Genomic DNA, 26,720 nt, shown 5'->3' with positions numbered 1-26,720 from the left:
CCATCCAAATTGGAGTCCTGCTGTAAAGGAAGGTAAACACATCTTGCTAGCACACTTCCACAGCAGTTTGCTGGCAGACAAGAACAAGCAGTGTCTGAGGTACCAGCACTGGTTTGGAGGGATGTGTTTGCTATAGTTTCTTGCAGACACATTTTTTCCTCTTCCTCTCCTTGCCCGTGTGGTGTGCAGGCCCTTTTTACTCACAACCTCTCCAGCCCATCTTCTCAGCATCTCATTTTCATCCTAGTCTCCATCCTTATCACCCACTTGTTTTCTATTCCCCATTGTGTCTCCTTTGCTTGTCAAAGTCTCCTCTCTTTAATCTTCCTGCTCCCCTCCTGGAGTGCCTGACTGTGCAGGGGGGACGCAGGTGCTCTAGGCCCCGGTCCTCTGACCAGGCCCCAGATGGCGGATGCTCTGTTCAGGCCCCACCTCCCTGAGCTGGAAGATTCTCCTTCATTCAGTGGATCTTGAGATTTGTTACTGTTCATTTCAAATACAGATTTTTTTAGAGACTTGCCACATCACAAGACTCAGATGGTATTTCACAGGCATGGCAAAAATTATAAGCTTGGTTATCACAATCGAAATCTTCATCCCAAAGCCTGGAGAAACTGAAGCTCTTCAAGGAAAAAAAGATTTTTAAAAAATTTTCCCCCCCTTTTTTTTTTTCCCCTTTGATTATCAAAACCCCATATGTATATCTAGCCTTCTTCTGAGGAAGGATTGAACCCTTTTTGTTGATATGAAAAAATTGAAGCCTGAAACCAACACCTGTTGTGGATAATCTCCAGCTAAACAGTTTAGGTTTCATAGAATTATTTTTAAAGTGCTACCCTGTTCCTTCCTTGTAATTAAGGTGTGCCTCCTGCATCCAAACACATTTATTTATATCCTGCAGTCATGTACCCAGTATACTGATGCTGTCCTGGAAGTGCACACCCTGGTTCCTTTCCCAAACAAGCATATTCTTACTAATTGAAAATAAAGGAAGAAAATATAGGAGGATCAATAATTCAGACCCACACTGGGATAAACACAAGCAGTATTCACTGCATTTCTGGCATTTCTGGTCTCTGGCACTACCCACTATATAATTCCACCTATGCTACACTTTTCTGGATCAGCTGCTTAACAAATGAGTGGAAAATAACTAGCAAGAAATTGAAAGAAATGCAAAAGCATGATACCTGGGAAAATACAGAAGACAATGGTGTGAAGTGCTAAAAAAATATAGAATATAGAAAAAAGAATTTTCAGAACAGCAATTTAAATGACCAACTCAGTCTTCCTTCCCCTAGGTCCCCTTAGTTCCTAGTTCCCTTCCCTTAGTCCTTCCGTCCCTACTGAGGAAGTCATGAAGTTCAGATGTAACAACAAGCTGGGTTTACACATTTGCCATCCCATTACTTCATCCTCTTTTCAAGAAGCACCCTCTAGTTAACATGGAACTTTTTAGCAAACTTTAATTTCATTCTTTTCTGAAACATTCCAGTATTTTTTGCAAGGCTCCCTCCCCTACAGAAATGCCCTCTGGAGGCCCAGCTATCAGCGGAGATCTCCTTACAAAGGATTCCCCAAATCACACTGTGGAAAGAGAATGCCGTTTGAAACAAATTGCAAAATAAACTCCTTCTACCGATTCAACAGGCTTCCAGAAAACAAAGAGTCTGTACCACCCTGTGGCAACTCTGGTTCACTTGAAACTTCTCTGCCAGGTGTCTCCACTGCATGGCTCATGCAGGATTCACCATTTTCTATGCAAGCAGACCAAAAGAACTCAGTTAAGGCCACTATTCTCCTTGGAAACAAAAATTTCTAAGAGACAGTGCTTTCTCCCTTCAGTTCCCCCCTCCTTTCTAAGCCACCATCTTCCTCTCTCTGATGCCAAAGCAGCATTGCAGTGTGGTCCAGCATAACATTTTTTCCTGTGTTTTGGGTTGTGGTGGGTTGTTTTTTTTTTTTTTGTAGTCCACAAGACAGCCTAACGAAGGGAGGCCCACATGAAAGAAAAACCAATAGACTAAAATAATGAGTCTGGCTCAGAAGGACAAGAGACATTTTTACACATCATAGCCAGTTTGCTAGCCTTTGTGCAATACTCTAAGTTGTGATATATAATTTATTAATTTGTTTTTCTATTCATTTGCATTTCATATTAAAAGAAAGTTTTTTAAAAAAGTGACAGAACACTAACTTATTTCATAAAAGACTTGCAGAAGACTTAATAAGAACTTATTTTGTGCAGAAATACAAATGTTGTGTCATCAAACAACACTGCTTCTGGAAGAGAAAACGCTGCCCTATAACAGCCAGACATGCACATCTTGAAAGCCTCCGTCTTGAACCAAGTTCTCGTATCAGCCTGCACTGAGCTGCACGCAGGATCACGCTAGCTGAAGATTATTTTTAAGAGGCTTTGAAGGTTTGGAAGTGCTCTGCATGTTTAATATTACTTTACAGGCGGCATCTGTGAGAGCCTCAAGCGTGTAACTCCTGGAAGGCTCAGTGTAAGACCGCCCTCTGATGGCAACCATTCCCACCGCCTGCGCAGCGGGACCGGCTGCGCGCCCAGTCTCCAAGGTAGAAAAACCATGACAGAGCTGAGCTTTATGTTCAACAGGATATAGGCATCAGCACACGCAAACTTGACCTTACAAATTTCAAGTTGGAAACAGTTGTTACGCTCTGACTTTTCTGCCAAGATGACCAAAGCATCATTTCCTCATTGTCTACACATCGCCCTGGAGTTTTGCTGCGCGCTGTTATTGCAGAGTCACTCAGCAGAATTTGGCACTGGGATTGGATTCTCTACCCCTCCTTTTGTACACTGGGGTCTTGTAAATTCTGCCCTCACTGAAGGGCTGTGATAAATGCCTTAATAGCCTCGTGTCTATCATGGTTTGAAACTGCCTCTAGGGCACTGGAATAGAACAGTGCAGAGCAGTATCTTACCTGCTCTCATATTCCCTCTTTCCTCTCCTTCCCACCTTACCCCAGTCATATCCACCAGGAAGGACTCAGACAGAATTGCTCCATTAGTCCTACACAGGTAATAGAAAATAGCACAGCACGGTGCTGCTGGACCAGCATAAAAGACAATGCAATTCAGAGCAGAGTCTGCATCTTCACCTGCATGTCGTAACATGCAATGCCATGCTTCTCAGGCATGTCAAAACAAAAACTATACAAATTCAAAACCCATCCCCTTTTCTCTGAGTTGTGATATAAGTCCTAGAACTCTGAATACTTATCAGTATCACTTTGAAACAAGCAGATAGAAAAATCACAAAGTTGTTTTGTCCCTTGCTGCATAGAAAGCACATTACACAGAGCATTGGACAATAGCTGCATCTGCAACTTCAGGAGAGAAATGTAAATAAATCTAGTTTTTCATAAGAACATCAAGTAGTCAATTCTTTTGGACAAAATGTACTTCAAAACTAGCTTCAGGACACCATAATTAATGCCTGAGTGAGGTAGGAATTACAATAATCACCTTCTCATACTATTATTTATGAACCCCTCCTACAAGGACAATTCATGTACTTCTATTTGTTGCTACAGAGAGCAACAAAGCAAAGAGCAAACAAAGTTGGCAACTATGGAGCAGAGCAGAATTCCGGAATATTTACCCCCCTGCTGCATGTGGATGAGTGTGGAAAAAGAAACTAAGTTGATAGTACTTAGAAGTATGATGATTTGCATATTAATTTTACAGTAAGAATTATTTCCTTTGCATTGCATTACCATACTGCTTTGCTGCTGGATGACATTTTGCGCGTGCCTATATACAGCACATGCTTTAGCAGTAAGTGAAGTAAATGAAGTTACAGAAGATGACTTACCTTGTGTTGTCCCGTCTAGTCCCATGAGACATTTCATTGCCCTGATGATTTGCTCTGCTACGGGTGGACACATAGATGTGGCGTAGACAGCACTGTGAGAATGAGTTCGTAAAAAGTCCACAAGGTCCTTACACAAGCAAAACAAAGCATGAATGAGCTTTGAGCTGGCCAAACAGCAGATCTCCCTCTTAACTACCGCAGGAGTGAGAACATGCAAAAGGAAGAGGATGTTTCACCAGTTATTGGTTTGCTTTCTTGGCTGCTACTGTTAATATATGGCCTGAAGAAACATCAGGCAGGTGCAAATACTTTACCATGTAAGCAGGGCAATTACAGCTAAAACAAAAGTCTGGAATAGAATAATATTTACTTCTGTGCTAAGACATATTATAAAGGAGCCCAAATCATTTAAAGACCAATGAACTGTTGCAGTTAAAATACTGCTCACTTCCTCTCTGGGAATGAAGCAAAGCCAACATGACATCGGTATAGTTCCTCTGCCACAAGACCCAAGCCAGGAAAAGCAACCTTACTGGGATCTATCTTTGGCTATCAGCTTATAAATTTCTTTCAATTGAAATTCTCCATCATTGTGGCAGGGACAATCATGTTAGAGTTGGTACAGTTGCTCTAACATTTCCTTGCATGACTTAGAGCACAATCTGTGCTCCTTGAAAAAGCCTTGACATACTGCAGGTATGTGTAAGGCACCAGTAACTCTCCTGAACCCAGGGACCCTGTAGGAATTGAGCACTTGATTAAGACCATCACTGTTACGGCAGCTTATACCTCCTAGTGCAAAACATCAATTAACTGTTACCACAGCAAAAGCTGAATTCATGTTAGTGAGAAAGGGATGAGGCCTGCTTGAAAAGTGCCTTTGATAAAATATATCACCAGAAAAAAAAACCCAAAGAGAGTACACAAATTAGTGCCAAAAAGGCTGTATGAGTCTATGTGGTAACTCCAATGAAGGATAAACATTTACCTAACCTTATACTGGTTATGCATTGCTATATGGCAATTGTAATCCTAAGGGTTTGATCAAATAGCTGAGCAGGCTTCTGTGCTCTAGCTGATGCAGAATAAACAGTCTCACAGGAAGTTTTTGGCTGCGGAAATGAGTGTTATTGTCCTAAGTGTGTTGATTGAGCAGCTGCCACCAAAGCCTGGAAGCCTGAGGCAAAGCTTAGTGACACACGCAGGCGTGAAAAAGCAACCCACTTTCATTTAAGAAAACTTCCAAGGTTTAGATGATGAATTCCTTTATACAGCTTTTCACATGTCCAGGCTTCTTGTAATTTCTAGGTACTTTGGCCACATTGTCTTTGGTAGAAGTTAAACCTTCAGATACAAATTCAGAAACCAAAGGAAACACAGAAAATTGATCCTTGATGTATTAAGACAGCCTGTTTTGAGATCTTTGGGGCAACTCCAAAAAACCCAGTAAGACATATAGACTTCATATCTTCTTATAGCCCTGTTGTTCTACTCAAGTGCTACTCTTATTAATGTTATCCTGACAACAACCATATGGGCTGTCTAAACAGGCTTCCTACTCATTCAGCAAACTACTTACGAAATACATTCAGCAGGGTATGGAAAGGGTAAATAATCAGCAACCACTTGATATCTCTGTCAAGCAACAAACCCGACGACATTTCACAATGGTGCTGGTTAAGCTTTCTCTTCTACACTTTCAGTTAAAGCAAGCTCAGCTCTACTTTTTGTTGACATCTGTTGTTGGCAAGCTGTTGTTTTGTTAATGTATGCAGAGCAATTGAGGACACGGATTTTACTATTGCAAAAGGCCCTCAGTAACCCTCTTTCTCCATCCTCCTAAAAAATGCAACTATGACAATCCACAACTGTGTAGGAATTTTATTATCAGTGGATGAAACTGTGGCTTTAATCTCTCAATATTGCTCCACACACTGTTTACAAATGTGAAACAAAGTAAGGAGCAATCTGCATGCAAATTCATGTAGTGAAGTATATTTAGCCAACCACAACGGGTCGAAACATTTCCAAGACAAATAACAATCATCAGGGTGGCAGAGAAATACCCAACCCAAGCAAATTACATAATATCAACATGAGAGAGAAATAAGAAAGCCTGACTGTTTGATGTGCATTTGGGATCCAGACAAAATGGTACTAACTTTAGAGCAGCATTCCTGCAAAGCAGTCCATACCAAAAGATAATGAAATATATCATACATAATAAGATAATACTTCCCCCACTTGATATTAAAATTTTTGTGTTTTCCTTTTACCTTTTTGCCAGCTATGTATCCTCCAGCTGCACCAAAGCTCTTTGTGAATGTTCCCATTAATACGTCAACATCATCAGGACTCATGCCGAAGTACTCCACAACTCCTCGGCCCGTTGCACCCACCGCACCGATGCTGTGAGCTTCATCCAAGTAGAGGTAGGCTTTGTATTTCTTCTTCAAGGAGACTATCTCTGGCAAGCGCACGATGGACCCTTCCATGCTGCAGATGGAGAGAATCGTGGATGAAATGTACTCTCATGGATGAACAAAAAATCCTGTACTCTTTCTCTTAAAGATAGTGCCAGAAAATAAAGGCATTAATTGCCTTACTCCATGAAGATCTTCTGGAACCTCAATTTGCATTTACAGTTCCAACAAAAACTGCAACCCTTTCACATCTGTAGGTGACTATAAAACAGTCAAGCAGTTTTAGAATTCAGTCAAAACCAGTCAAAAAGTTTTTGAACGAGTCTTTGCAAAATTTCAACATGCCAAAAAGAAGGAAAAGTATAAAGCGAGGGAGAGATACTCAGCCAAAGCAGCATGTTACAACTCATTACAAAACAAATATCATAATGAATTATAGTGAGCTGCTGTAATTCAGTCTGATCTTTGCTTACTTCATCGTCAGCTACCGTGGCAGTATTTGGGGGTAGCAGCTCCAGAGCAAATTACCCTAGTGCAAAGCAGTTGGGTCTAACATACACAGGAGATGGGCCACCTGAAACGCACACATGGTTCTGTAACTCAGCCCTAGTCTCCAGAGCAGACAGAATCAGGGATTAGAAAAGGGAGCTCAAACCCTCTTTTGCCAATTGTTTCTCCCAATATGCACCTTTTAGTAAATGTAACCCATTTCCTAGTACTCAAAAGGAAAAAAAAGTTTCCATTCTTTTTCTTTTTACTTTCTTACAGCCATGCAGGAAAAGGAAATATTTGGAACTTGCACTAATGGTGTATTGAGATTTGTAGAGATTCTTTTGTATTGTTGGTAATCACATCAGTAAGTTAGAAGGCGCAGAGGAGCTGTACAGCAAAACGAAAGCCCATGAAGACAAATATGAAATACACTCTAATCCCATAAAGATTAAGTATCAATAGTATTGCTGTAAAGATTATTACAACCTGAAAACATTTGTGAGATGACTACAGCTATGCTTGGATATGCTCTGATGCACTCAGTATTCATTTCATAATGAGTTAAACATGTTCTCTTACACTAGCTCCAGTGAGCAGGTCTTTAAATGCTAAATGCTTCCTATGAAAACCAAAGTGAGTGTGCTGTGTGCCAGGAAAACCAGTGCTCTGTGGCTAAGGCCTGCAGCTAAGGTGTATCTGATTGCAAATGCTACAAGAGTTTTAGGTAAGCAGAAACATTGAGTTTGTCCCCAAATAGCACGTACAAAAGAGCAATGCAATCAACGCAACTTCTTGACAATTTCTAGATCCTGTGGATTTCACAGGGGCAGGATGTGCAGGATGTGAAATTTCTGACAATTTTAGTCCCTCTTCATCCTTTGGTCTCCTTAGTGAGCTTGGAAACAGCTTGGTCCCCAGTTTTGAAGAACACCTACCCACAAGCACATCTCCATTAGTTTGAAAGAACAGCACAGGGGAGCACCAAGAGCAAAGGCTGCCTGCTCTGTTCATATGGGAAGGTTCGGAGAGTCTGGCTGTGTGCACCTGGGGCCTATTTTTGGCTGTCAGGTGGCTGCTGGCAAATCTTGCCTTCTGTCTTGCCCAGCAACAGAAGAGACAGCTGTGGGGCTGTACACTGGCACCACGGTCTCTTGCAGCAAAGAAGAGTGGGCTTGTACTGCAAGCTCCTGAAGGCTGGGCTTTCTCACTTTTCCCAAATTGCACTTGGCAGCTGGGGGAGAAGCAACTTGAACCACCACAGTTATTTTCCTAATGAATACAAGGGCAGAGCCCATAGCTCTCACATAGCCCAGAGTCAAAGAATTAGTCAGCTAAAAATTTTAGCGAGCCACTGGGTGTCCTTGGGCATCCGTACGTACTGGGGATGGCAGCTTTCACCTGTGTCTGGTCCATCTGCAGGTTGGCTAGATGGTCAGAGAGCAAGTGTGGTGCCAAGAAGCACCTCTGCAGAGGGAAGGAATGAGACATCCCACCCTCCACCTTCCAGCAATACTTGGGCAGTCCAGCTAGGTAGAGAAGGACAATAACAGTTTTCCCACATTTACATGGACATCATTAGGCTTAGTGGCTCATGGAGATTCAGATGGGAGAGACAGCATTTATCTTCAAAAAGACAAGAATAAAAATGGTACATTAAAAATACAGAAGTTGAACTGCTGCATATTTGTGGAATGAAAGCAAAGTCGTTGCTGGATCCCAATATAGGGCTGGTACATGGCTGTTGCAAAATTTAACTATTAAGAGAATTTAATGAAAACTTCTCTTACTAGTATGAGTAGGAGATTTATCGTCGAACTCCAAGCTCTTTAGCAAAACAAAGCACTTATTTTCAGTTTCAGTGTTGATTTACTGCTCTTGAAAGATGCTTGCTGACATAAATTTACAATAGTTGACAGAGATAATAACATGGCCTTGAAACGTCCATGGAGTAGACAAAGTGCTTCTGGTTTTGTGTACATTTTCTGTGCTGCCATTCAAAGAGGCCTCAGCCTCTTGATGGCAGAGATGAGAACTGCTTTGTTGCCAACTCTGTTCTTGGTCTCTCTTGCGACCCTGGGAGATGGTTTGTGATACGAACACCACTCTGTTTAGAATTGCTCCAAGGTAAAACTCACTTCACATAACTCCTTGGGTAGTCCAAATGGAAAGTTTACTGAATCCTTCAGTAAATATTGATGTCGACTGAGTTTAAACCAGAGAGCCAGAAGTGAACTGTAATCATTCTGTCTCAGTCTGGTTGTGTCACTTTTACAAAGCTATCGATCTGTTTCCAGATCTACTCAAGCACACAGGGCACATCAAAAAGCTGGATACAGACAAACATAAGATGGCTCTGCCCAGGCCAGATGTTCTCATTATGTGGTATCACATCCTGCCTTGTAGCAAAAACTATTAGCTTGGTGGCAGGGATGTAAAGCTTCTAGGTTGCAGCTGACCCCCATCTCCCTTGTTTGGTGGGTGGGCAAAAAAGCTTGCTTCAGTACACACTCAGTTTGAATCTACTTCCAGATGTGAAGAGTTAATCCAAAATTTTGGGATCACTGAATTTTGAAGCTGGATTAAATCCCTATCAAACCACTGAAATCCTTCCTGGTGCAGCTGATGAATTGTGAAGCCAGGTGCTTTGAGAGACAGGAGATGTGCACTGGTTACTTCGCTTGGAACATGGGCTTGCTCTTGACAAAGTACTGACAGTTTTTGACCAGTTTATTTTGAAACTTCTCAGGAGAAGAGTTTTCTTGCACCCTACTATGGTACCACAGTTTCATATTATTTTTTTCTGTCAGGAAAACTAATTTACTGCTATTCAAGCTATAATTGCATCATTCGATGTCTCTAAACGTGCCATACAGTACCTCTATCCTTTCAACATTTGAAAGCTTTATCTGTTCCCCTTTCAGGCTAGTTTGTAATTGGGAAAATCCCTCCTTTCCTGACCTGTTACTCCCAAGATGTATGCATTCCATTTTAATGTTTACTTTAGGTATTGTTTTCTTACATAAAACTTGCACATTCATGCAACAATATCTGTTTTGTAGTTTAGAGCAATATTTTTATGGAAATCTCCCAACCCTGTCCTCAGATACGACCCCATACACTGAAACGTTAGAAATGTTAACCTTTAGTACTGGTCCCTGGCCAAAGACATTAAATGTTAGCCCATTCTTTTCTGGAAGTCCAGTCACCTAATCCCAGGAAATAAAAAATAACCTGATAAATTTCCTATGGTATTGGCATTGAATCCCAAGGAGCTTCGAATGCACATGAAAAGGCAGTGGACAATATCTAACTGATCAGAGAGCTATTTTCTGAGCTGGAAGGGAAAATATCCACATCAAATTAAAAGCAGGGAAAAAGCAAATGAAAAACAATCTGTTTTGATCAGGTTCTGGTGCTCCATAACTCCTGCCCCAGGTCTTGGCCTATCTGACTCGTAGGTAAATATGTGTGCAAGAGAGCAGAAGCCTACCACAAACCATGTAAGAACACAATAACTGATTAATCCTGAACTGGAAATAGCAGAAGCCAAAGAAAACATTAGCTGGAATTTAAATAATAGAAATATGATTTAGCAAGTCAGTTTAACTTGCGCCCTGGACACTGCCAAAACTTGTACATGCTTTTTGTACTGAAGATTGATGGCGATACGGTCTCTCTCAGTTTGGAATGCAAATGGAATATATTTGCTCCTAAACTAGTCCAAGTTAAGAACCAGCTTTGATTAGCAGTTAGATTTACTTCTGATGATTTTTTTTTTCTTTTTAAGATAACAGAGACATAAAAAAGCAAACAAACATATACTTATTGCAATTTATTTGACAGGTATCTTGAATGCCTTCCAACTTGAAGGGCCAATTCTGCCTCCAGTTGTAACCAAACAAAATCTGCAGCTTATGGTTTCAAACACAAGTCTGATTTCCAGAAATGCTCATGTTGGCTAACAATGACCCTTTTCAAAATTTCCCAGCTGGTAAGTCCAGGCTTAAGCACAGTGTAAACACTTTAACATACTCCTAATGGAAAAAGAAGGCAAATATTTTTTCCATACCATCAACTTCATCATACCAAGACTATGGTGTCCCATATAACAATATTTTTTTAAAGGAGGAAAGTTTAGTTTCTTTTGCATCTCTGGAAAAAGCATTGCTGTAAAAATTTGCCAAGCCAAACTTGCAAGTCAAGATATTTTAACTTGGAGAATGGCTCTGACCAAGTTATTTAAATTCTGTATTAGTTGTCCCTGAAGTATAACTTAAGTCTTTTGGTGGTGGTGGGGAAAGAAGCATTAACTATTGTAAGAAGAATACATTAACAACACTCTACCTCCTCTTAAAGCCTCTAGTTGAATGTTAATTTGGCATCTGGCAAATCTTCAAGAAAACTAACATTAGCCATTATAGGGTTGGAAAATTTTAGTCTCTTTCAAAAATCATGGGCCAAGAAAGAAAAAGAACATGCACACAAAAAAAGTAAGAGTATTTCTAATATGTCTTCTTCCCGCTTTTTTTTTTTTGCATATGAAATGTTATTAGCTACTTACTGGACTAGACTGCGTGGCCTGTGAGTCTGTTCCCAGCAGTGCTGCAAGGACAGATCAGCTGCGTGCATCTGGGGTTGGCAGTGATGGCAGGGATACAGCACGGTGGGGTGTGGTGGCATTCTCCCTCAAGTCAGAGCAGACTTGCTTTGCAACCAAACCACAATCTTCGATTTCTGATCTCCTTAGACTATGAAAACAACTAAGCAACCAACCTAGTTACTGCTAGGGCTAGTTTCCAATGAGAGACTATTAAGGAGCTGAGCTCTGTATTTCTTTTACTTTATGCTTTTCACTAGCAGAGACACTCAGGGCATGAGAGTGGTCCTAACATTATTTAGCCCTTATGGGGCTAGCCCTTTCTGGTTCCTTTTTAGTGAGATTCTCTGAGTTATAACATGTTTTTATTTTGCATTCCAATAGAAGGTTCTTTTGAGAATGGAATCTCCTTTGAAAATGAACTGCAAAACTAGAGAACTCTACATCAAATACACATCTGGAAATGTAGTCATTATACTTGCAAATATCTGACAGTGGGTTTGTCCCACTGCTTCGACTGATCTATGCTTCTGTACCACCAATCTACCTTCTTGCTCCCTAGTGGTCAATATCTAGGGTAAAGGATTTAAAAGTGAACAAAGCTCAGCAGCTGGAGCATTTTCTGCAGGCCATGTGACCTATGGGAATATTTGTCAGTAAAATGTTGGTGGTCCACTTAAGTTCTGCATGATCAAAGTCCTTAAGTCTGAGCTTTCTTTTAGTAGTGCCAAGCTATGTTTATTTGCAGTTTTGCTCTGTTTATTCTGGTTGAAAGGAGACGTTCAGCCTGCTTTGGATCAGCTGATCTGCTGCCAACCTGTTTCAGCTCTGAGTGACAGGTGTTTAGATAAGGACCGATTTGTTCTATTCGCAGATGGAAAATGTTAGGTAAAAAGCAAGCACTGACAACTATGAAGTTGTGATGACATGAGATTGTAAAAGATTCCCCCTGAAAAAAGCTAATCAGTTCAGATGTGCTAGCATTTCTCAATAAAATGGCATAAATGACTGCCCGTCCAGGCTGGCTGTATTTCAGCAACACATGATATGATCCCTACACATAAAGTTTAATTTTGCTTTCATAAATCATGTGATGTCCTATGAATAAGTGGTCCTGGTTCCCTTCTCTCTGGTGTGGGTGTCACTACTCCCAGAATTATCCATTGAAAATTCTCCCCCCCCGCCCCTTGTCATCCTCATAGAAGCCTCGCCTAGATATCTGCAAACCCTCTAACTGTCCCTGCTTCTTCAGTCTGTCCCTCCTCTTCATGATCTCCACCTCTCCTTGCTCCAGCTCCTTGCCATCCACCTGCCCCATGGCTGCCTCCCCAGCAACCTTCTCCTGACTTGAGCGGTTGCCAGGATGAAGCCTGGGATGGTGAGTCTGGCTGGTGTGTCTGCTTTGCTCTCAGCTCTAGTGATAGTTTGTCCTTCTGGTTGGGTGTAAGATGCACCAGGCTACTGAACCAGAGCTATCTGACAAGGATGCTCTGTAATTACATGGTAATATTGATGCTGATATTATCTACTAGATTCTCAAAGGCACTCCTCTCATTCAAATTCCTCCAGGGACTGGGGCTACATGAAATACCACTATACAATTCTTTGAAAGACAGTCTTTTAATTGTTTTTCCTGTTGAAGTGGGAGGCTATTAGATCCAGCACTAATTGCTAGAAAACTGCTGATATCACTTGGGCTATATTTAGCTTGAGTTTTAGATTCCAACAGCTGGGTAAGAACTGGGCATGCAGAACTTAATTAGTTCTGAGTAGTTGTCTTTTGATCTGCCTGTGCATAACAAACAACTCCAGAAAATTCAGCTTACTCATTTAGCAAAACTCCTCACATACTATAGCTCCATGAATTTTATCACATCTATGACAACACACACCAGCTGACAGTCTTGCTCTCACTGGACATCTCCCACCTCACTGTGATTTGCTAAATCAACATTCAGAACAATGCACAGGATCTGACTGGAGCAAGTTACACCAGGGCTCAGACTGATGTAATGGAAATCAACATATTTATAAGATCACAGAATATCGTTGTAACCTCTACTCTCATTAAGATTTCTCTTAGATACCTAGAGTCAATGTTTGCTTCGCTCAATATATCATTCTGTTTTCAGAAATGATAAAGTGCACTCACATTTCTAAAGCACAAACATACCTGTAAATGCCCTCCACAAGGATGATAATTTTTCTCCATGCTCTGCGGCTTCGAGGCTGTCCATATATTATTGCATCCCTCAACAAAGTCTCGAGGCTCTGCATATCTTTATTTAAAAAAAAAAAAGAAAAAAGAAAAAGGACTTAGGAAAATATTAACAAAGATTTTTCTGAAGAACTTTTGATTTTCTACTGGGGCATTATTTTCTCCTATATGGAAAAAGACAACATTAAAAACATGTGTCCTGAAGATAAGCTTCCTTTATTAGTAGGCAAGACCCAATGATTGATTTATTTTGCCTGAATGCAATCTAGTGACAGGGAGAGTTACAAAAAGATTCCACTTATGCACCTTATCTGGGAAACTTCTAGAAATTCTTGGCATACATTTTTATATAAAGGCAAGAGGTAACTACTTTGCTTAAGTACTGAGGCTACTTGCCAGCAGTTCTCTGTATGGGTTGTTGATATTCATAATGTCTCAAGGCTTCCAAATAGTGAGTTTTTGGTTGCTTTCCAACATCACCACAAGCTCATGAACGTGCATTGCTTCAGCAAAGGTCTGGATCAGGCTGTGTGAAGCACATTGGGATGGCAGCAAGAGAAATCTTGTCATTCTCCAGAAGGAAAGTGAGTGAAAGATTGTTGATGAGAGAGGGAGAGACAAGTGGATACAAGCACACACGGCATGGACACGCTAATTTGATGCCAAAACGCCTGGCACTGGCAGGACTTCAATACAAGGAGGCCTGGAACAATGTTAGAAACTTAGCTGCATTCTCAAGAGCTGAGTGTGGGTAATCTAACAAAATTCTCGAAGGAAAGCCACTAAAGTTTTGAAAAACACGGAAGATCCCAGCAATAAGGATCAGACCAAATCCGATTCTCAAAGCAGAGTTGAATAGAATTCTAGTGTCTTCACATGAATAAACACTCTCCAAAACGAATTATCCTGCTACTTTTCAGGAATCTGGATTGACGCTTCAAAATGTTTTCGAATAACATCTTACAGACACTGGTAATACCTCAAGGAATGCTACAGATCAGCTCAAATTGTAGGTTGAGAAAATGGCATTTTTTCATTATATAACCCCACTGTTCCAGGAACACATCTTAATGCAGTTATCATAACCTTCTGAAATAGTACAAGGCTAATCTGTAAAATACAATTGTCCACAGTGAAGAAAATGCACCTCAGATGTATTAATACTGACCTATAGTATGGTTTCCACCTGACTGGAACTGTGCCATTTGCACAGTAACTGTCCATCGTGAATAACCCATGACCTGAGAGAAGGCCAGGTTATGACCTGAACCCTTCCACCCTGACACCTCACCCCTTGCTAGTACCATTTACTGGTGTCAGTGAAAGAGAAGTTTCTCAGAAACACCTGTGCCAGTCTGCACGTTACCATGTAATCTCTTGACCTAGGCAACACCTTGCTATGATTTACAAAGCACAAAACATGCACGATAAGTTGCTCCTCATTTCAATAGTGCAATTATCTGCACAGCTCAATGAACTCCAAGACAGAAATGCCATTATGAATAACGCAATGCAGACAGCACAGTTTCCACTAGATGGCAATAAAGGAAATAAAAGTTCCTTGGTGCTTTAAGAGGGGAATTTATAACCCAGCTGAGCATTTGCAGCACGTGCACATTGCAGAAAAAAGAGCTGCTCACCTTCTGAGTAGGTAATATTAAGAAATTATTTTGAGTTCTGAGCATTAATGGACTCCCCAGGATAACAGAAAGCTCACTTAGTCAAAGTAAAATTCAGGTGCCCCCTTTTCTCCACTGAATTATTTCTTTACTGATGTCACTGTCATCTAAATCCTTCTGGGACTTTTTAAACCCTCCTCTACATCACACAGGGTTTTTCTATTCAGTATTCTATGTGTCAGTCCAGATTGGTTCTAGACTTCAGGAAAGTCAGTTTGCCCAGCCCTCTGAGCTAAAAGCATGGCTTGAAGATTCAGTTGTTTTCACACTGAAAGAGGAAAAAGGAGAGGATAAGGAGAAGTTAAATACATATAACTCTGTTTAGTAGAGCTAATAGAGCTGTTTAAAAAATGCATGGATGCAAATAGCTCCTCTGTCCAGTGTGGAACATGAGATTGCAGATAGGGAAGAACCTCTCCGAGGGATGAGCTTGCCTGACTTCACACTGACATAGTCCTGCTCGTTTGCAGGATCAGGGCTATCTCGCTTTCATTTTGATGTCTCATTCTGAAGAACACGTATGTGTTAGGTCTGTAACAGTTAACACATAACTTGTTTAGGTGCAAATAAATTTTACTGACCTTTCTACTCTGTGCATGTAGTGCCTCATTTAGAAAGGAGAAATCAGGAGGAAGAGAAAATGTTACCTTTAATCTTCCCCCCCTAAAGGCCGTTTATGTTACTCAAAGCGAAGATGCAGCGCTCTCTATGTGCTTGTGCTTGAACTTTCTACAAAGTGAGATACACTGAATGGCAGGAAAACAATGCATTCCAGGTGACTTCTGGATACCAAATTATTTGCCCATTAAATATAGTTAGACTGTGAAACACCGGGACATTGAGAGGATGAGTTGCACAAGTCCATCTTGAAGAACCAGTTATGGGGAAAATAACTGTCCTTCCTCGTTTGACCATCACCAGCCCAGGCTTTTTAGTGGTAATGGCTAACAACTGGTCACAAGCCCAGGAGTTGGTGTTAAGAATTTCACTATATGAATTAGTCGAAGCACAACCAAATCTATCCTTGTCTCAGTTTCCACCTTCTCCCAATGGCATGTTGTCTAGATATGGAGGATAAAGTTTCCTAAGCGGGGACAGTGGATCTCTTAGGTTTTCCAGAATTTAATATAGACTTGCATAATCCTTGTTTGGGATCCTTCAGAGTTACTTCAACAGAAATACTAACAACACAAACTGCCAGTGGGTCGAAGCGAGCCTGGACCTGGGCAGGCAGCTGTGTGTCATGCTGCCTCCAGTGCAGGTGGGACTCCAGGCTCCTGGAGGGGCCCCTGCCCTCTCCCAGGCACACTCAGTACCTCCTGGCAGGAAGACACGGTGTCTCCACCCCTCATCCTTACATTGCAACGCTGGGGATGTCATCACCATTCCTCTGCGTGGGCTGAAAATCTCCTGCGTGATGTCAGCTGAATCCTTTTTAATTAAAATATACAGGCTATTACTGCTCTTACATCCTTCTTTCCTTCGCCTTGTGTTTGCCACTCTGGTTTGCAGCTTCTCCCATTTTGCACTCTCATGCAAGTTCACGCAGACTCTGTGGCTGCCTGTCCCTCCTCAGCCTCCCATGCAACCACCTTGACCCGGCTGCAGCATTTCCCTTGTCCTCTCTTGCTCTCCCCTCACTGGTACCTTTCCTGGTTACTGTCCTGTCGTGGGTGACTCGAGTGGCTGGCTCCAATGCTGTCCCTCCTTGCAGATTCCTAAAGCAACAAAGGGAAACCACTGCAAGGGTTTTGTTGATCTAAATAGTAACTGAAAGACTGTAGAAGGTGGTTTTCATTCTAGTGAAAACTAGTCTTTGAAAAGTCCCTGGCTGATGGCACAGCTCTGAACAGCACAAGCATCTTTAGAGTCATTTCCCTGAAAAGGCAGCTTTGAGTATCTTTGTTTGGAATGGGGTGGTGGGAGTGGTGATTACTGCAGCCACAGTAGCAGTCTGAGACTCCCCTCCCTGCCCCTTGATAAATATAAATGTCTGTGAAAGTAAAGAGCACTTGCCCAGGAAAGCTTCCTATTCACACTTGGCAAGTCCGACATGGCTTTCTCAAATCAGAGAGGCCAAATGCAGACACAGCATGCGAGGAGCAGGATATTCCAGTCTCCTCTCTGTGGCAGCGTCTGTGTGTGTCACAGGGAAATACACGCCAAACTGGATTAGGCTGTGGTCCACCTATCTGGTGCAATAATCTTGTCTCTGATAGTGGCCAGAGGCTTCAAGGAGGACAAAACTTTAGTGGGTAATGTACCTTTCATCCTGGTCGGTAATACCTATAAAACTGCCCTCCCTTCTTAAATTCACAGGCCACTTACACCTTTGGAAAAAAATAAATAAAGGAACCTTGTTGTAGTAAGCCACTGCAAACTCTTTGGTTTTTGCAATGAAAGAGATTTTTTGTTAATTTTTACCTATTCATTTATCTCTTTTGTTTCCCCTTATTCACTTGCTGGCTTAAAGGCATGTGCTAATGCTTTTCCACTACTTTTTTCTCTTCTTTCCTTCCTTTTTACTAGAGAATATATTTGCACTGAAACTTGAGAGCCTTCTGCTGCCTAAAAGTTCTTTCGGTGTTAACTACAACTTCTCTAGGTAGCTGTGTTTCCTCTTCAAAGTGTCTTCATGGCACACAAATCTGAGCTCCAAAGCATTAATTTGACTGAGTAGACTGAGCAATGCCAGAGTTGGATTAACACAAATTTACAACTGTTGTCCAAGCAGGAAACTACATTTTGTATGGAAACCTGAAGAGCGCACACCTGCATGACACACTTCTGTCATCACTCACCTGATTTGTGAGAACCCACAAAACCCCTTACTACTTTCACAACACTCCAAAAAGGCGCGTAAGGAGGAGTGAGGAATGTACTACTGTGATCCCTGTTTCAGATGTGGGTTCAAGCACCAGATTAGAGGCCAGATTTTCATCTAACCAACCTCTTCATAGTATCACTTTTTCTGACTGCGTGTTGAAGTGCCCTTGCAATGAATAGAACTGGAAATTTTTCTTCCACATGCCCTATTCCTGTGCACAGTCACAACATTCCCACAGACTGCTCATGCAATTGCAAATCTACACCTAAAACCATGACTGCTATTGAGTTGCTTGATGCTATGAGGGAAAAATGTGGTAGAACTAGAAAGAATAAGCAACTCCTAAGCCTTGTTCAACACCTTACACAGGCTGATATGAACAGAACTCACTTGGATGTAGTTAGTCATTAACACACCCATCTGTCCACTGAATAAACAAAGATAGACTCCTCTGATACCAGCATAAGACCCAAAACTGCACCTGATACCAATATAAGACTCAGAATTGGTGTGACAGAAAACCCTTGATAAAATCACAAGCTGTTTAATGGTTAGCTATTTGGTTTTGCTTTTCAAGTTTTATTGGAAGGGTCAGGGGATTTCGGCTAATATTTAACCAAGATAAAGGTCAGAGGTTCTGAAAAAGTGCTTTAAAATATATGATATTAATAAAGATTGTCTTAGAAATAAAAAAGAGCAGGTGATAGATCAGTCTCTCCCTGGGCCAGGAAATAAAAACATCTAAGACTGTAGCCCCCACACAGCTGAAGGACCCCCATGACGGTCACTTGGGGAGGGTGGTAGAGGAACCCAGGCCTGGTAAAGGGTAACATCAGACACGGTCTGGCACAAAACTAGCAAAGGCCAGGCCACTACTGACACAGAGGCTGGGAGATGCTTTAGCCTCACACCTTCCTCCCACTGCACACCAGTTGTTGGGCCGTGCTGCTGGCTGCACACCCATTCCTCAGAGCAGGGGCTCCAGGGAGCTGAGCTTTGCTGCTAGCATCCACAAAAACTCACAAGTCTCTCTAAGAGAAAAAGTCCCTTAAAGGCCAAATACCTTGTGGCATACCAGTGTGACCTGGGCAGGGTGAAGAACAGCAATAGTGCTAATGAGAGCCCACAGAAAGGTAATTCAGTAGTTTTAAGTTATAGTGCTGAAATGGAGTATTCTCCTCAATTTTTCTCACATGGATCACCTGTAGGTGTGTGCCCGTGCACTTCTCCCAGCCCAGGCCTGTAAATTCCTGTCTGTTTACAAGAAAGGGGCTGTTTACTGGCAGGTAGGATGCAGGGCACATTCCTATGTCCAAATAAAAATGGACTTATAGGTTGACAGCACGTTTTTGTTCTATTATTCACCTTAAGGCTTGAAAACCTTCTCATACACCTGTGCACTGTTTTTGTCAAAAAGGAGAAACATCCAGACGCCTTTTATTCTATTTTATTCTATAAAGGTGTAATAATTTAATCTATTATAGAAAAACTATTCAGATTTTTTTTTGTGAAAAGTGAAATGCCTAGGACAGCTACCCATTTATTGAAATAGAATTTCATGAACTTTTTAAAGAATAAGAATTATATTATACATAATTAAGGTAATAGGTAGTGATTACTTCTTGGCTTACTAATGAAGTAAGCATAATTGTTTACTTTTGTGTAATGACAAATAAATTCTGTATCACAGATTATATGCTTTGAAAAACACAGTTTCACAGAAATAACTACAGCATAGCCTTTGAAAGATGAATGTACTTCAGTAGCAAGTTTAAAATAGCAAGTTTTACTCTCTTTTCTGTGAAATATTTTTATCACAGAATAATGTTTCCTGTAATTTTTCTTTTAAAAATAGTTTTTCCATAACAGGGGGAAAAAAGGGAGGGGAAAGATATTTACAATGCCAAGCTTGTTAGAAAGAGAGGTTACTCATAAATATTGTGCATATTTTTTGTATAATATTCAGGAAGTAGCTAGTTGAGAAAATGCACCATTACTTCACTAAATTGCTATATAATTATTTCTCTTCCTTTTGATAACCACTTATAGTAACTGCAACAAACATTCACACCTCACCCTTCTCCCAGTGTCTCCTCTACACATGTGCAACCAAGGAAGTCAGAGCCAAAGTAAACACATTCTAGGCAGTTTTATCAAGGGTATTACACAGCATTTCAAAAGAGGCTGATGTAAGCAACAAGGAGCATGGAAAGAAGTCTCCTTTCTCAAGCTGCATTCTAATAGCAAAAAGGTAACTTCAAAATTTACTGCTTGACTGGAATTTATTTATGATTGTCCTGCACAGAAAGCATGTCTCAGGCACTAGTGGTGGTAGCACTTGGCAGCTCTTTTATTGTCTTTAGTGCAGGGCAACAGTGGGTCAAACAGTGTGTCTGTGTGTAACTGGGCACAGCTCCAAAGGAGATGAGCCAGCTCCTGCCAACACACAACTTGGCTCCGTGAGTACAAGTAAGAATGAAATGCACATTAAGCCCTAATCCTCTTTGGGATAGGACCCAGATTTATTCTTTGTTTCTGCACCTTGCTGGAGAATTGTTCCAACTGCTCATCAAAAGGCCCTAGCCAAGCCTTTGACACAGTAACATCCTCTGGTTGATGCCCAGGGCCAAGCTCTTTAAAGGATCGGTCATTTCCTTATATGAAATGATATATATCAATCCCCTGAACTTGGAAAGAAGACGTGGATGGTATTGCCTTTTTCAACTAGAATACAGAGGAGGATTTTAAAAAGTAAGACAAAACACACTACTACCTGATGCTGAAATTAATGCTTATTAAAGATCTTCACGTGGTAACTCAAGATGCAAAGTTTTCTATCCAGCCACAGGCCTATACAGCACACGGAACCTTTCTTTTGCATCAAGCAGAATGACATGGATAATGGCTTAATTCCCCTGTTCACAGGCACGACAATGACAGCACTAACATACTCTGACAATTTGGGCATGCGTGTGCATGCCTATATATATGCCATATACCCACACATTAGCAAGAAGGATAATCTGGGAGCCTAAGCAACACAGTCCTGATCTAAAAAACACCTGCCTAACTGAAAAGAACCCTCCCAACACAAGTTGGAAGTTTTGGTAATGTGTGTCCATAATTAATTTGCTGTACTGACTTGTATTACACTACTCCTTGACAGATCCACATAGAACATGGCTGTCTACTTCATTCTGGGTGAAACTGTGCTTCCTACAAAGGCAGCTCTGCAGGATTATGCTTTCCACTGCTATTCTCCCCCAGTACGCATCCTATTTTCTCCAAAGCATAAGGCACATACATAAGTTTCTGTACAAGTGATTTTAAAAGCTGTTGGTGATGTCCCATCCCCACGTATGAGTAATCGTACTCATTGGTACAATTACGGAAATATTCAAAAGAAAGAACTTTCTAACCATGGAGCTAACATACCAAGAGACTCCCACTGGGCCGAGAGGGACAGCATGAATGTGTGAAGCTTCTTCACATGAGGTGCTCTATCAAGCAAACTCAGGTTAAGACTCAAGGCCTACAAAACTGTGATGACAAAAGCTGACACTCAAATTCCAAACACTATTTGCATAAGTTTCCACAGTTCCATTTTGAAAACAAGTTAAGGTGATGTCTCAGAAATGCCATACAAGACTGACTGACTTTGGCAAATCAGATTGCTGATCTAGAAAGCAATGAGTTTTTCCAAAACAACCTGGATGGGCTTCCACTGATGTTTGCTGAGACCCTCAAAGTGACTGTCTACATTTTCCAGTGCTGGATTAGTGCTTTTTGGACAGGTCATTATTATTTTTAGATTCATACATTATTCAAAAGTACATCCTCTTTAATTTATCATAAGCAAAAGCAGAGGCTGGTTAGGTACAAGGTCCTTGGGAGCAGAATGAAATATTGGGGGAAAGTTAGAAACCAAACTCCTTAAAGTGATAATGACAGCTCCAAGTGAGGTCTTCACTGCTTCCCCAGCAGTTGACAGTAATTCACTCCTCAAACTGGAATGTTCTTTGAAATTCTGTGGGAGGCGACACAGGCCAGCTGAGCTGCACGCAGCATAGAAGGGTGGAGAGGCTGAGAACATTTGGGTTTGGGTAGTGAGAGGTCATGCCACAAGATGTGATACAAACCTAAGTCTGAGTGGGATAAGGCACGGAACAAAGTAAAGAGGAGTTGAGAAAAGGCTGGTATGGCAGCCATGCCTAGCACATCCGGATTTGTGGAAGTCAACCAAGCTGGGGTATGCTACAGGCTGATCTATGAATAATCACTTCTGTAAAAACATTTGGCTTCACATGATCTTTAATTCTTGAATGATCTTCAGAAATTGCTTCTTGCCCAAATTGTGAATAGATATTAATTATAACAACACTTTATATAATAATTATTGTGTGCTTTTCATTCCAACAGATCCTTAGGCCTTTTGATGCATATGCATAATTCATTTTTTCTCACCTCAGGGCTAAACACAACACTTAATAAAGAGAAGGGACTGTATGAGCTATTAACAAAGGTGAACAGACCTCTTTTCTCATTCCTCACCATTTCTCTACCTTCTTAACCTCTGTTGCAATCACTGCCTGGTGGCAACAATAGGCATGGAAAGGGGAGTTAGAATGGGGAATAAGGGAAAAGAACAAGCTCCTGTCATCAAAGTCAGTCACAATTTCTCTGACAATAACCACAGCAGCATTAACTAAATAGAAGTATAAAAACAGGAGTATTTTAGAAGATAATTATATGACTGCAAAGTTAATGTGTGATTTATGTATTAAAATTATACTTCAAAGAATATTTGGGTTGATGCTTTTAATATAACCATTTGCATCTTTGGTATACCGTAGGAATTCAGGGTAATTGTTTCAAAGTAATGCCACGCTAATATACCACTGGTTGCACTGAACCTGCTAGAAACAGAGGCAGGAAATACGGAGTATGTTTTTGTAAGTATGTTTGTGCTATTTTGGCTATAGTGACAATAACAATGAAACCTCTATGACAGCACACAGTCATTAGCCATGTCAAAAAGAGAGCAAAGAAATTAAGACTCTGGATTTTGAAATTAAAGTCCAACTTGATGACCCAAATTACGCACAACAGCAATTATAGTATTACACTATTAATTCTTCCTCATGAGAAATCACTCATAGTATTGAACAGTTAATCCTTCTGTCTGTACAAAGGTATTATCTGGGAACTGACAGAAATGCAAGCATTGAAAGGAAGCATTCTTGCCTTTGAGGTGTGAACAACTATGTCTCTAAATATTTCCAACTTCAATACTCACTATTATGCTTGAAGATTCTAATAGTAGCACCTGAAAGCCTCGCACCGAGAACGAGAGAAGTGTGGTTCAACTCATCACTTAAAATGAGGCAGCCCTGTGGAGAAGGAGTACAATAAGCATCTGCATGAACTGGGAGGCTGTTGACCTGTGTGCATGTGTGTGTCAGCATACACGTGTGTCTATGACACAGCATTGCATCAATTAAGCCATAAGTATTAAACATGAACTGGATTATCTACCACTTTTCTGAAGGTGCCAGGACGCGCTGCAGAGGCAGGCACATACTGTGGGATGAAATTCTCAGGCATTCCCAGGTGGTGCAAAGGGGTCAAATATTTCCTCTAACTGGAAAGTAGTAAATAACCATAGTAGAGATTGACTGCTTTATAGCGAAATCAGGTGATGTTGCTTTCTCTATCACCTGTCTACAATCTACTTCGTGTTGCAAAGAAAATACAGTCACCACCCCGTATATAAAGAATCCATGACAGTAATGTAAGGAGGAGTAATACTGAGGCTGGACTAACATCAGCACTTCGGGCTGCAGAAATGAGATCAGGACAGATCGATGCCTCCTAAATCCCACTTCCATGAAGATGTGACTGGAGCCTAGGCACCGGGAAGAGTCTTTCTCTGGTAAATGCATATACAACTGACCTGTAGTATATTTTTAAGTAACTCAGTTGGAAACTCATTTTATTTTTAGAAACTAAAATAGAAATGCAGGAGAAATAACTTTGTATATTATATTAACAGGAGCCAGGATTCACAGTTGAAATTCAAACTGGAACCCTAATTTAGCCCTGCTTTCTATTATACATCTTATCTTATGCTGTGGTTTCATTACCCAAAAGGCAATTCAGCATTAAGTAAATACTTATTTTGGAAACACAGATTATGCCTAGGTTGAGAGATACTCTAACAAATCTGCCTAAAGACTGTTACGCAGAACTGACAGTTAAGACTGCATGCAACTTGACAAGAAAATGTAGCTGCTAGGCTTAATTACAGAGAAAAATTTAGGAATAAATCTCCCCAACATAGAACAATTACATATTATCTGCAATATATAATATTACAATACTCCATAATATTAATATATACTAAACTGTTATAGTTATTTTCTATGTAATATAGATAGTAATATCTTTATTTGTGCCACTTATATCTAAATATCCCACCTCAGACAGAGGCCTGAGTCTTCACATGAGACCAGCTGAGGGAAAATTCCTAAGCAACAGACAAGTATCTTATGCTGTTATGTATGTCTGCAATTTCATCCATTTACCTTTATTAATTCCCTGTGTCTGTTCCCTTAGAAATTTCCGGGCAACTTCTCCAGCATTGTTGCAGATTAAAGTTCATGTTCTGGGCAGCTGAAGCAATTGTCCCTGCCCAGCCCTTGTATACATGCACTTCAGAAATCTCTTGCAAAAGATGGATTTATCTTCAATAGTGAGTGAAGAAGTGACTTCACCTCTACACTGGTGCTCCAGAAGAAATCTTGATCAGACACCACACAGTGTGTTAATTCCATCTCCACCAAGAGGGAAATACTGTTTCACACTTGCATGAACTAAAGAGGAGCTACCCAGTTTCTCAGCCAACAGCACAGTGTATCTGCTTGTTACGTCAGGAGTTGTGATTGACAGGATGATGGATTTTTCCATGCCTTTGTGACAGGTACCCCAAATTGGAGATGAAGTCTCTTCAACACCAAATAAGAACCCAACCCAAAAAAGAACCCAAATAAGAATCAACACCAAATAAGAACCCGACCCAGCTTTCTTTGCAGGGCTGGGTGGAGATCTGTTCATCATGAATGCTAAACACTGTGCTTTCTCTCTTCTGAGTGTGCTGTAAAAAATATCCTAATCATCATCTTTCACCGCAGGCAGCCAGGCAATATCTCTGCAAGTAGCCCAAATACTTCATCCCAACACACCTGAGTAATGTGATGCAACGTTTGCTAACTTTTTAGGGAGAAGTAACTTCATTAAGAGAAGCTAAACAACCTTATCACTCATCCTTAAATAGATGTTAGATGTGTGATAGCAACACCCAGAGCTATAGAAAAATGATGAAGGAGCATATTTAAGGTCACAAGGTCATCAGCCTTATGACTCATGCATTCCTGATATCAAGCTTTGTTCCTCAATCAAGCCTTTCCACTTAATAGAATACTGCAACAGTTGTTAAAACAATTAATAAATAATTGTTCTATGTATTCCTTAAGGAAGTACTCACCTTTCCAACAAGGGCTGGAATATTCATGGAGTTAGTTGCAAAGCCCATGCCAAACACCATAGCATCTTCCACACCAAGGAACCTGGCCACAAGTTTCTCTAGTTCTACATGTTTGTCCAGGGTGCCTGCAGAAACAAGCACAGGGAATCTTAAATCTCATTAAACTGTGAAAGTTATTAATTCTAAGGATGTGAAACATAAAAAAGAACAAGGTAGAAGTGTGTCATTAGGCTATATGATGTTAAGTCTTCTATTTGTATCGTGTGCGTGTGGGATAAAGCAAGAAAAAGCAAGCATGTTAATGCTAACAAATACTGTTGCTGTTAAGGTAGCAAAGCAGTTACTTTGGCAAAAAGGTTTCCTTTTTCTATAAGAACAATTTGTGACATAGTTTATTTTGAAGAGTAATTTTGTGCCTTCTTCTCCCTCCTGCAGTGAGGACAAAAAACCCTCCTTTTTATAGGAAATGTGGGACAAACATCTTAGGCGTTCTTGAATTCCCTCTGGAAGTGAAAGCAAAAACTGCTGACAACAAAACTATTTCATTTTTTCTTTTTACGTGTACAAAATCCTTATTTAGGATTTTATATGTATCAACAAACAAAAGCGTTCTCCATCTTTTTCTGCTTTGGAAGGTAAAGCTATGCCACTCTCCACAACTGATTATAACTCTCCTCTTTCCTCACTCTCAGAAGTCAGACATCAGTGACAAGGCAACCCTAGAGAGCCTTCTTTATGGCACGTTATTTATCTAATATTAGTGCCTGGAGTCTCCAAACAAGTAAGGTGCTCCAACTATCCAACAAAAGCAGTATCTTTCCCACCCAACTCACAATGGAGGATAACAAAATACAAAAGGCAACAAATGAAAGAGTGGTGTTAAGAGACTGAGATAACAAATAACTTTGAACAGTAACGAATTATCTCAACTTGCCAGCTCTCTAGTCTTTGGTTGCCTGGCTGTGCATTGCAGGTACCAAGGCAGAAGGAACTCTTACAGGATGATCTGTGGGGAAGAAAAGAGAGTGGCCTGTGGATTCTGACAGAGCATTTCCCCTATTAATAAGGTTGTAAGCAGTGGGCAGAAGGAAAA

General features: G+C 40.8%; 1 protein-coding gene across 3 annotated transcripts in view; it reads right to left on the bottom strand.

Moving 5' to 3' along the window:
* The window catches only part of SPTLC3 (serine palmitoyltransferase, long chain base subunit 3), a 93,095-nt gene that overhangs the window by 14,239 nt on the left and 52,136 nt on the right, over positions 1-26,720 (bottom strand). For all 3 annotated transcript variants that reach the window (XM_014966340.1, XM_014966338.1, XM_014966339.1), the window contains exons 5-9: positions 25,628-25,752; positions 23,381-23,474; positions 13,534-13,639; positions 6,125-6,344; positions 3,849-3,975 (exon numbers count right to left, since the gene is read on the bottom strand). In XM_014966340.1, coding sequence (XP_014821826.1) covers positions 3,849-3,975; positions 6,125-6,344; positions 13,534-13,639; positions 23,381-23,474; positions 25,628-25,752 — 672 coding nt within the window. The remainder of the gene's footprint in view (positions 1-3,848; positions 3,976-6,124; positions 6,345-13,533; positions 13,640-23,380; positions 23,475-25,627; positions 25,753-26,720) is intronic.

This window comes from Calidris pugnax, unplaced genomic scaffold, assembly GCF_001431845.1.
Source record: "Calidris pugnax isolate Ruff unplaced genomic scaffold, ASM143184v1 scaffold31, whole genome shotgun sequence".
NCBI classification, from domain to species: domain Eukaryota; kingdom Metazoa; phylum Chordata; class Aves; order Charadriiformes; family Scolopacidae; genus Calidris; species Calidris pugnax.
The sequence above is the reverse complement of the archived record's forward strand: the minus strand, read 5'-3'. Positions and strand labels throughout refer to the sequence as shown.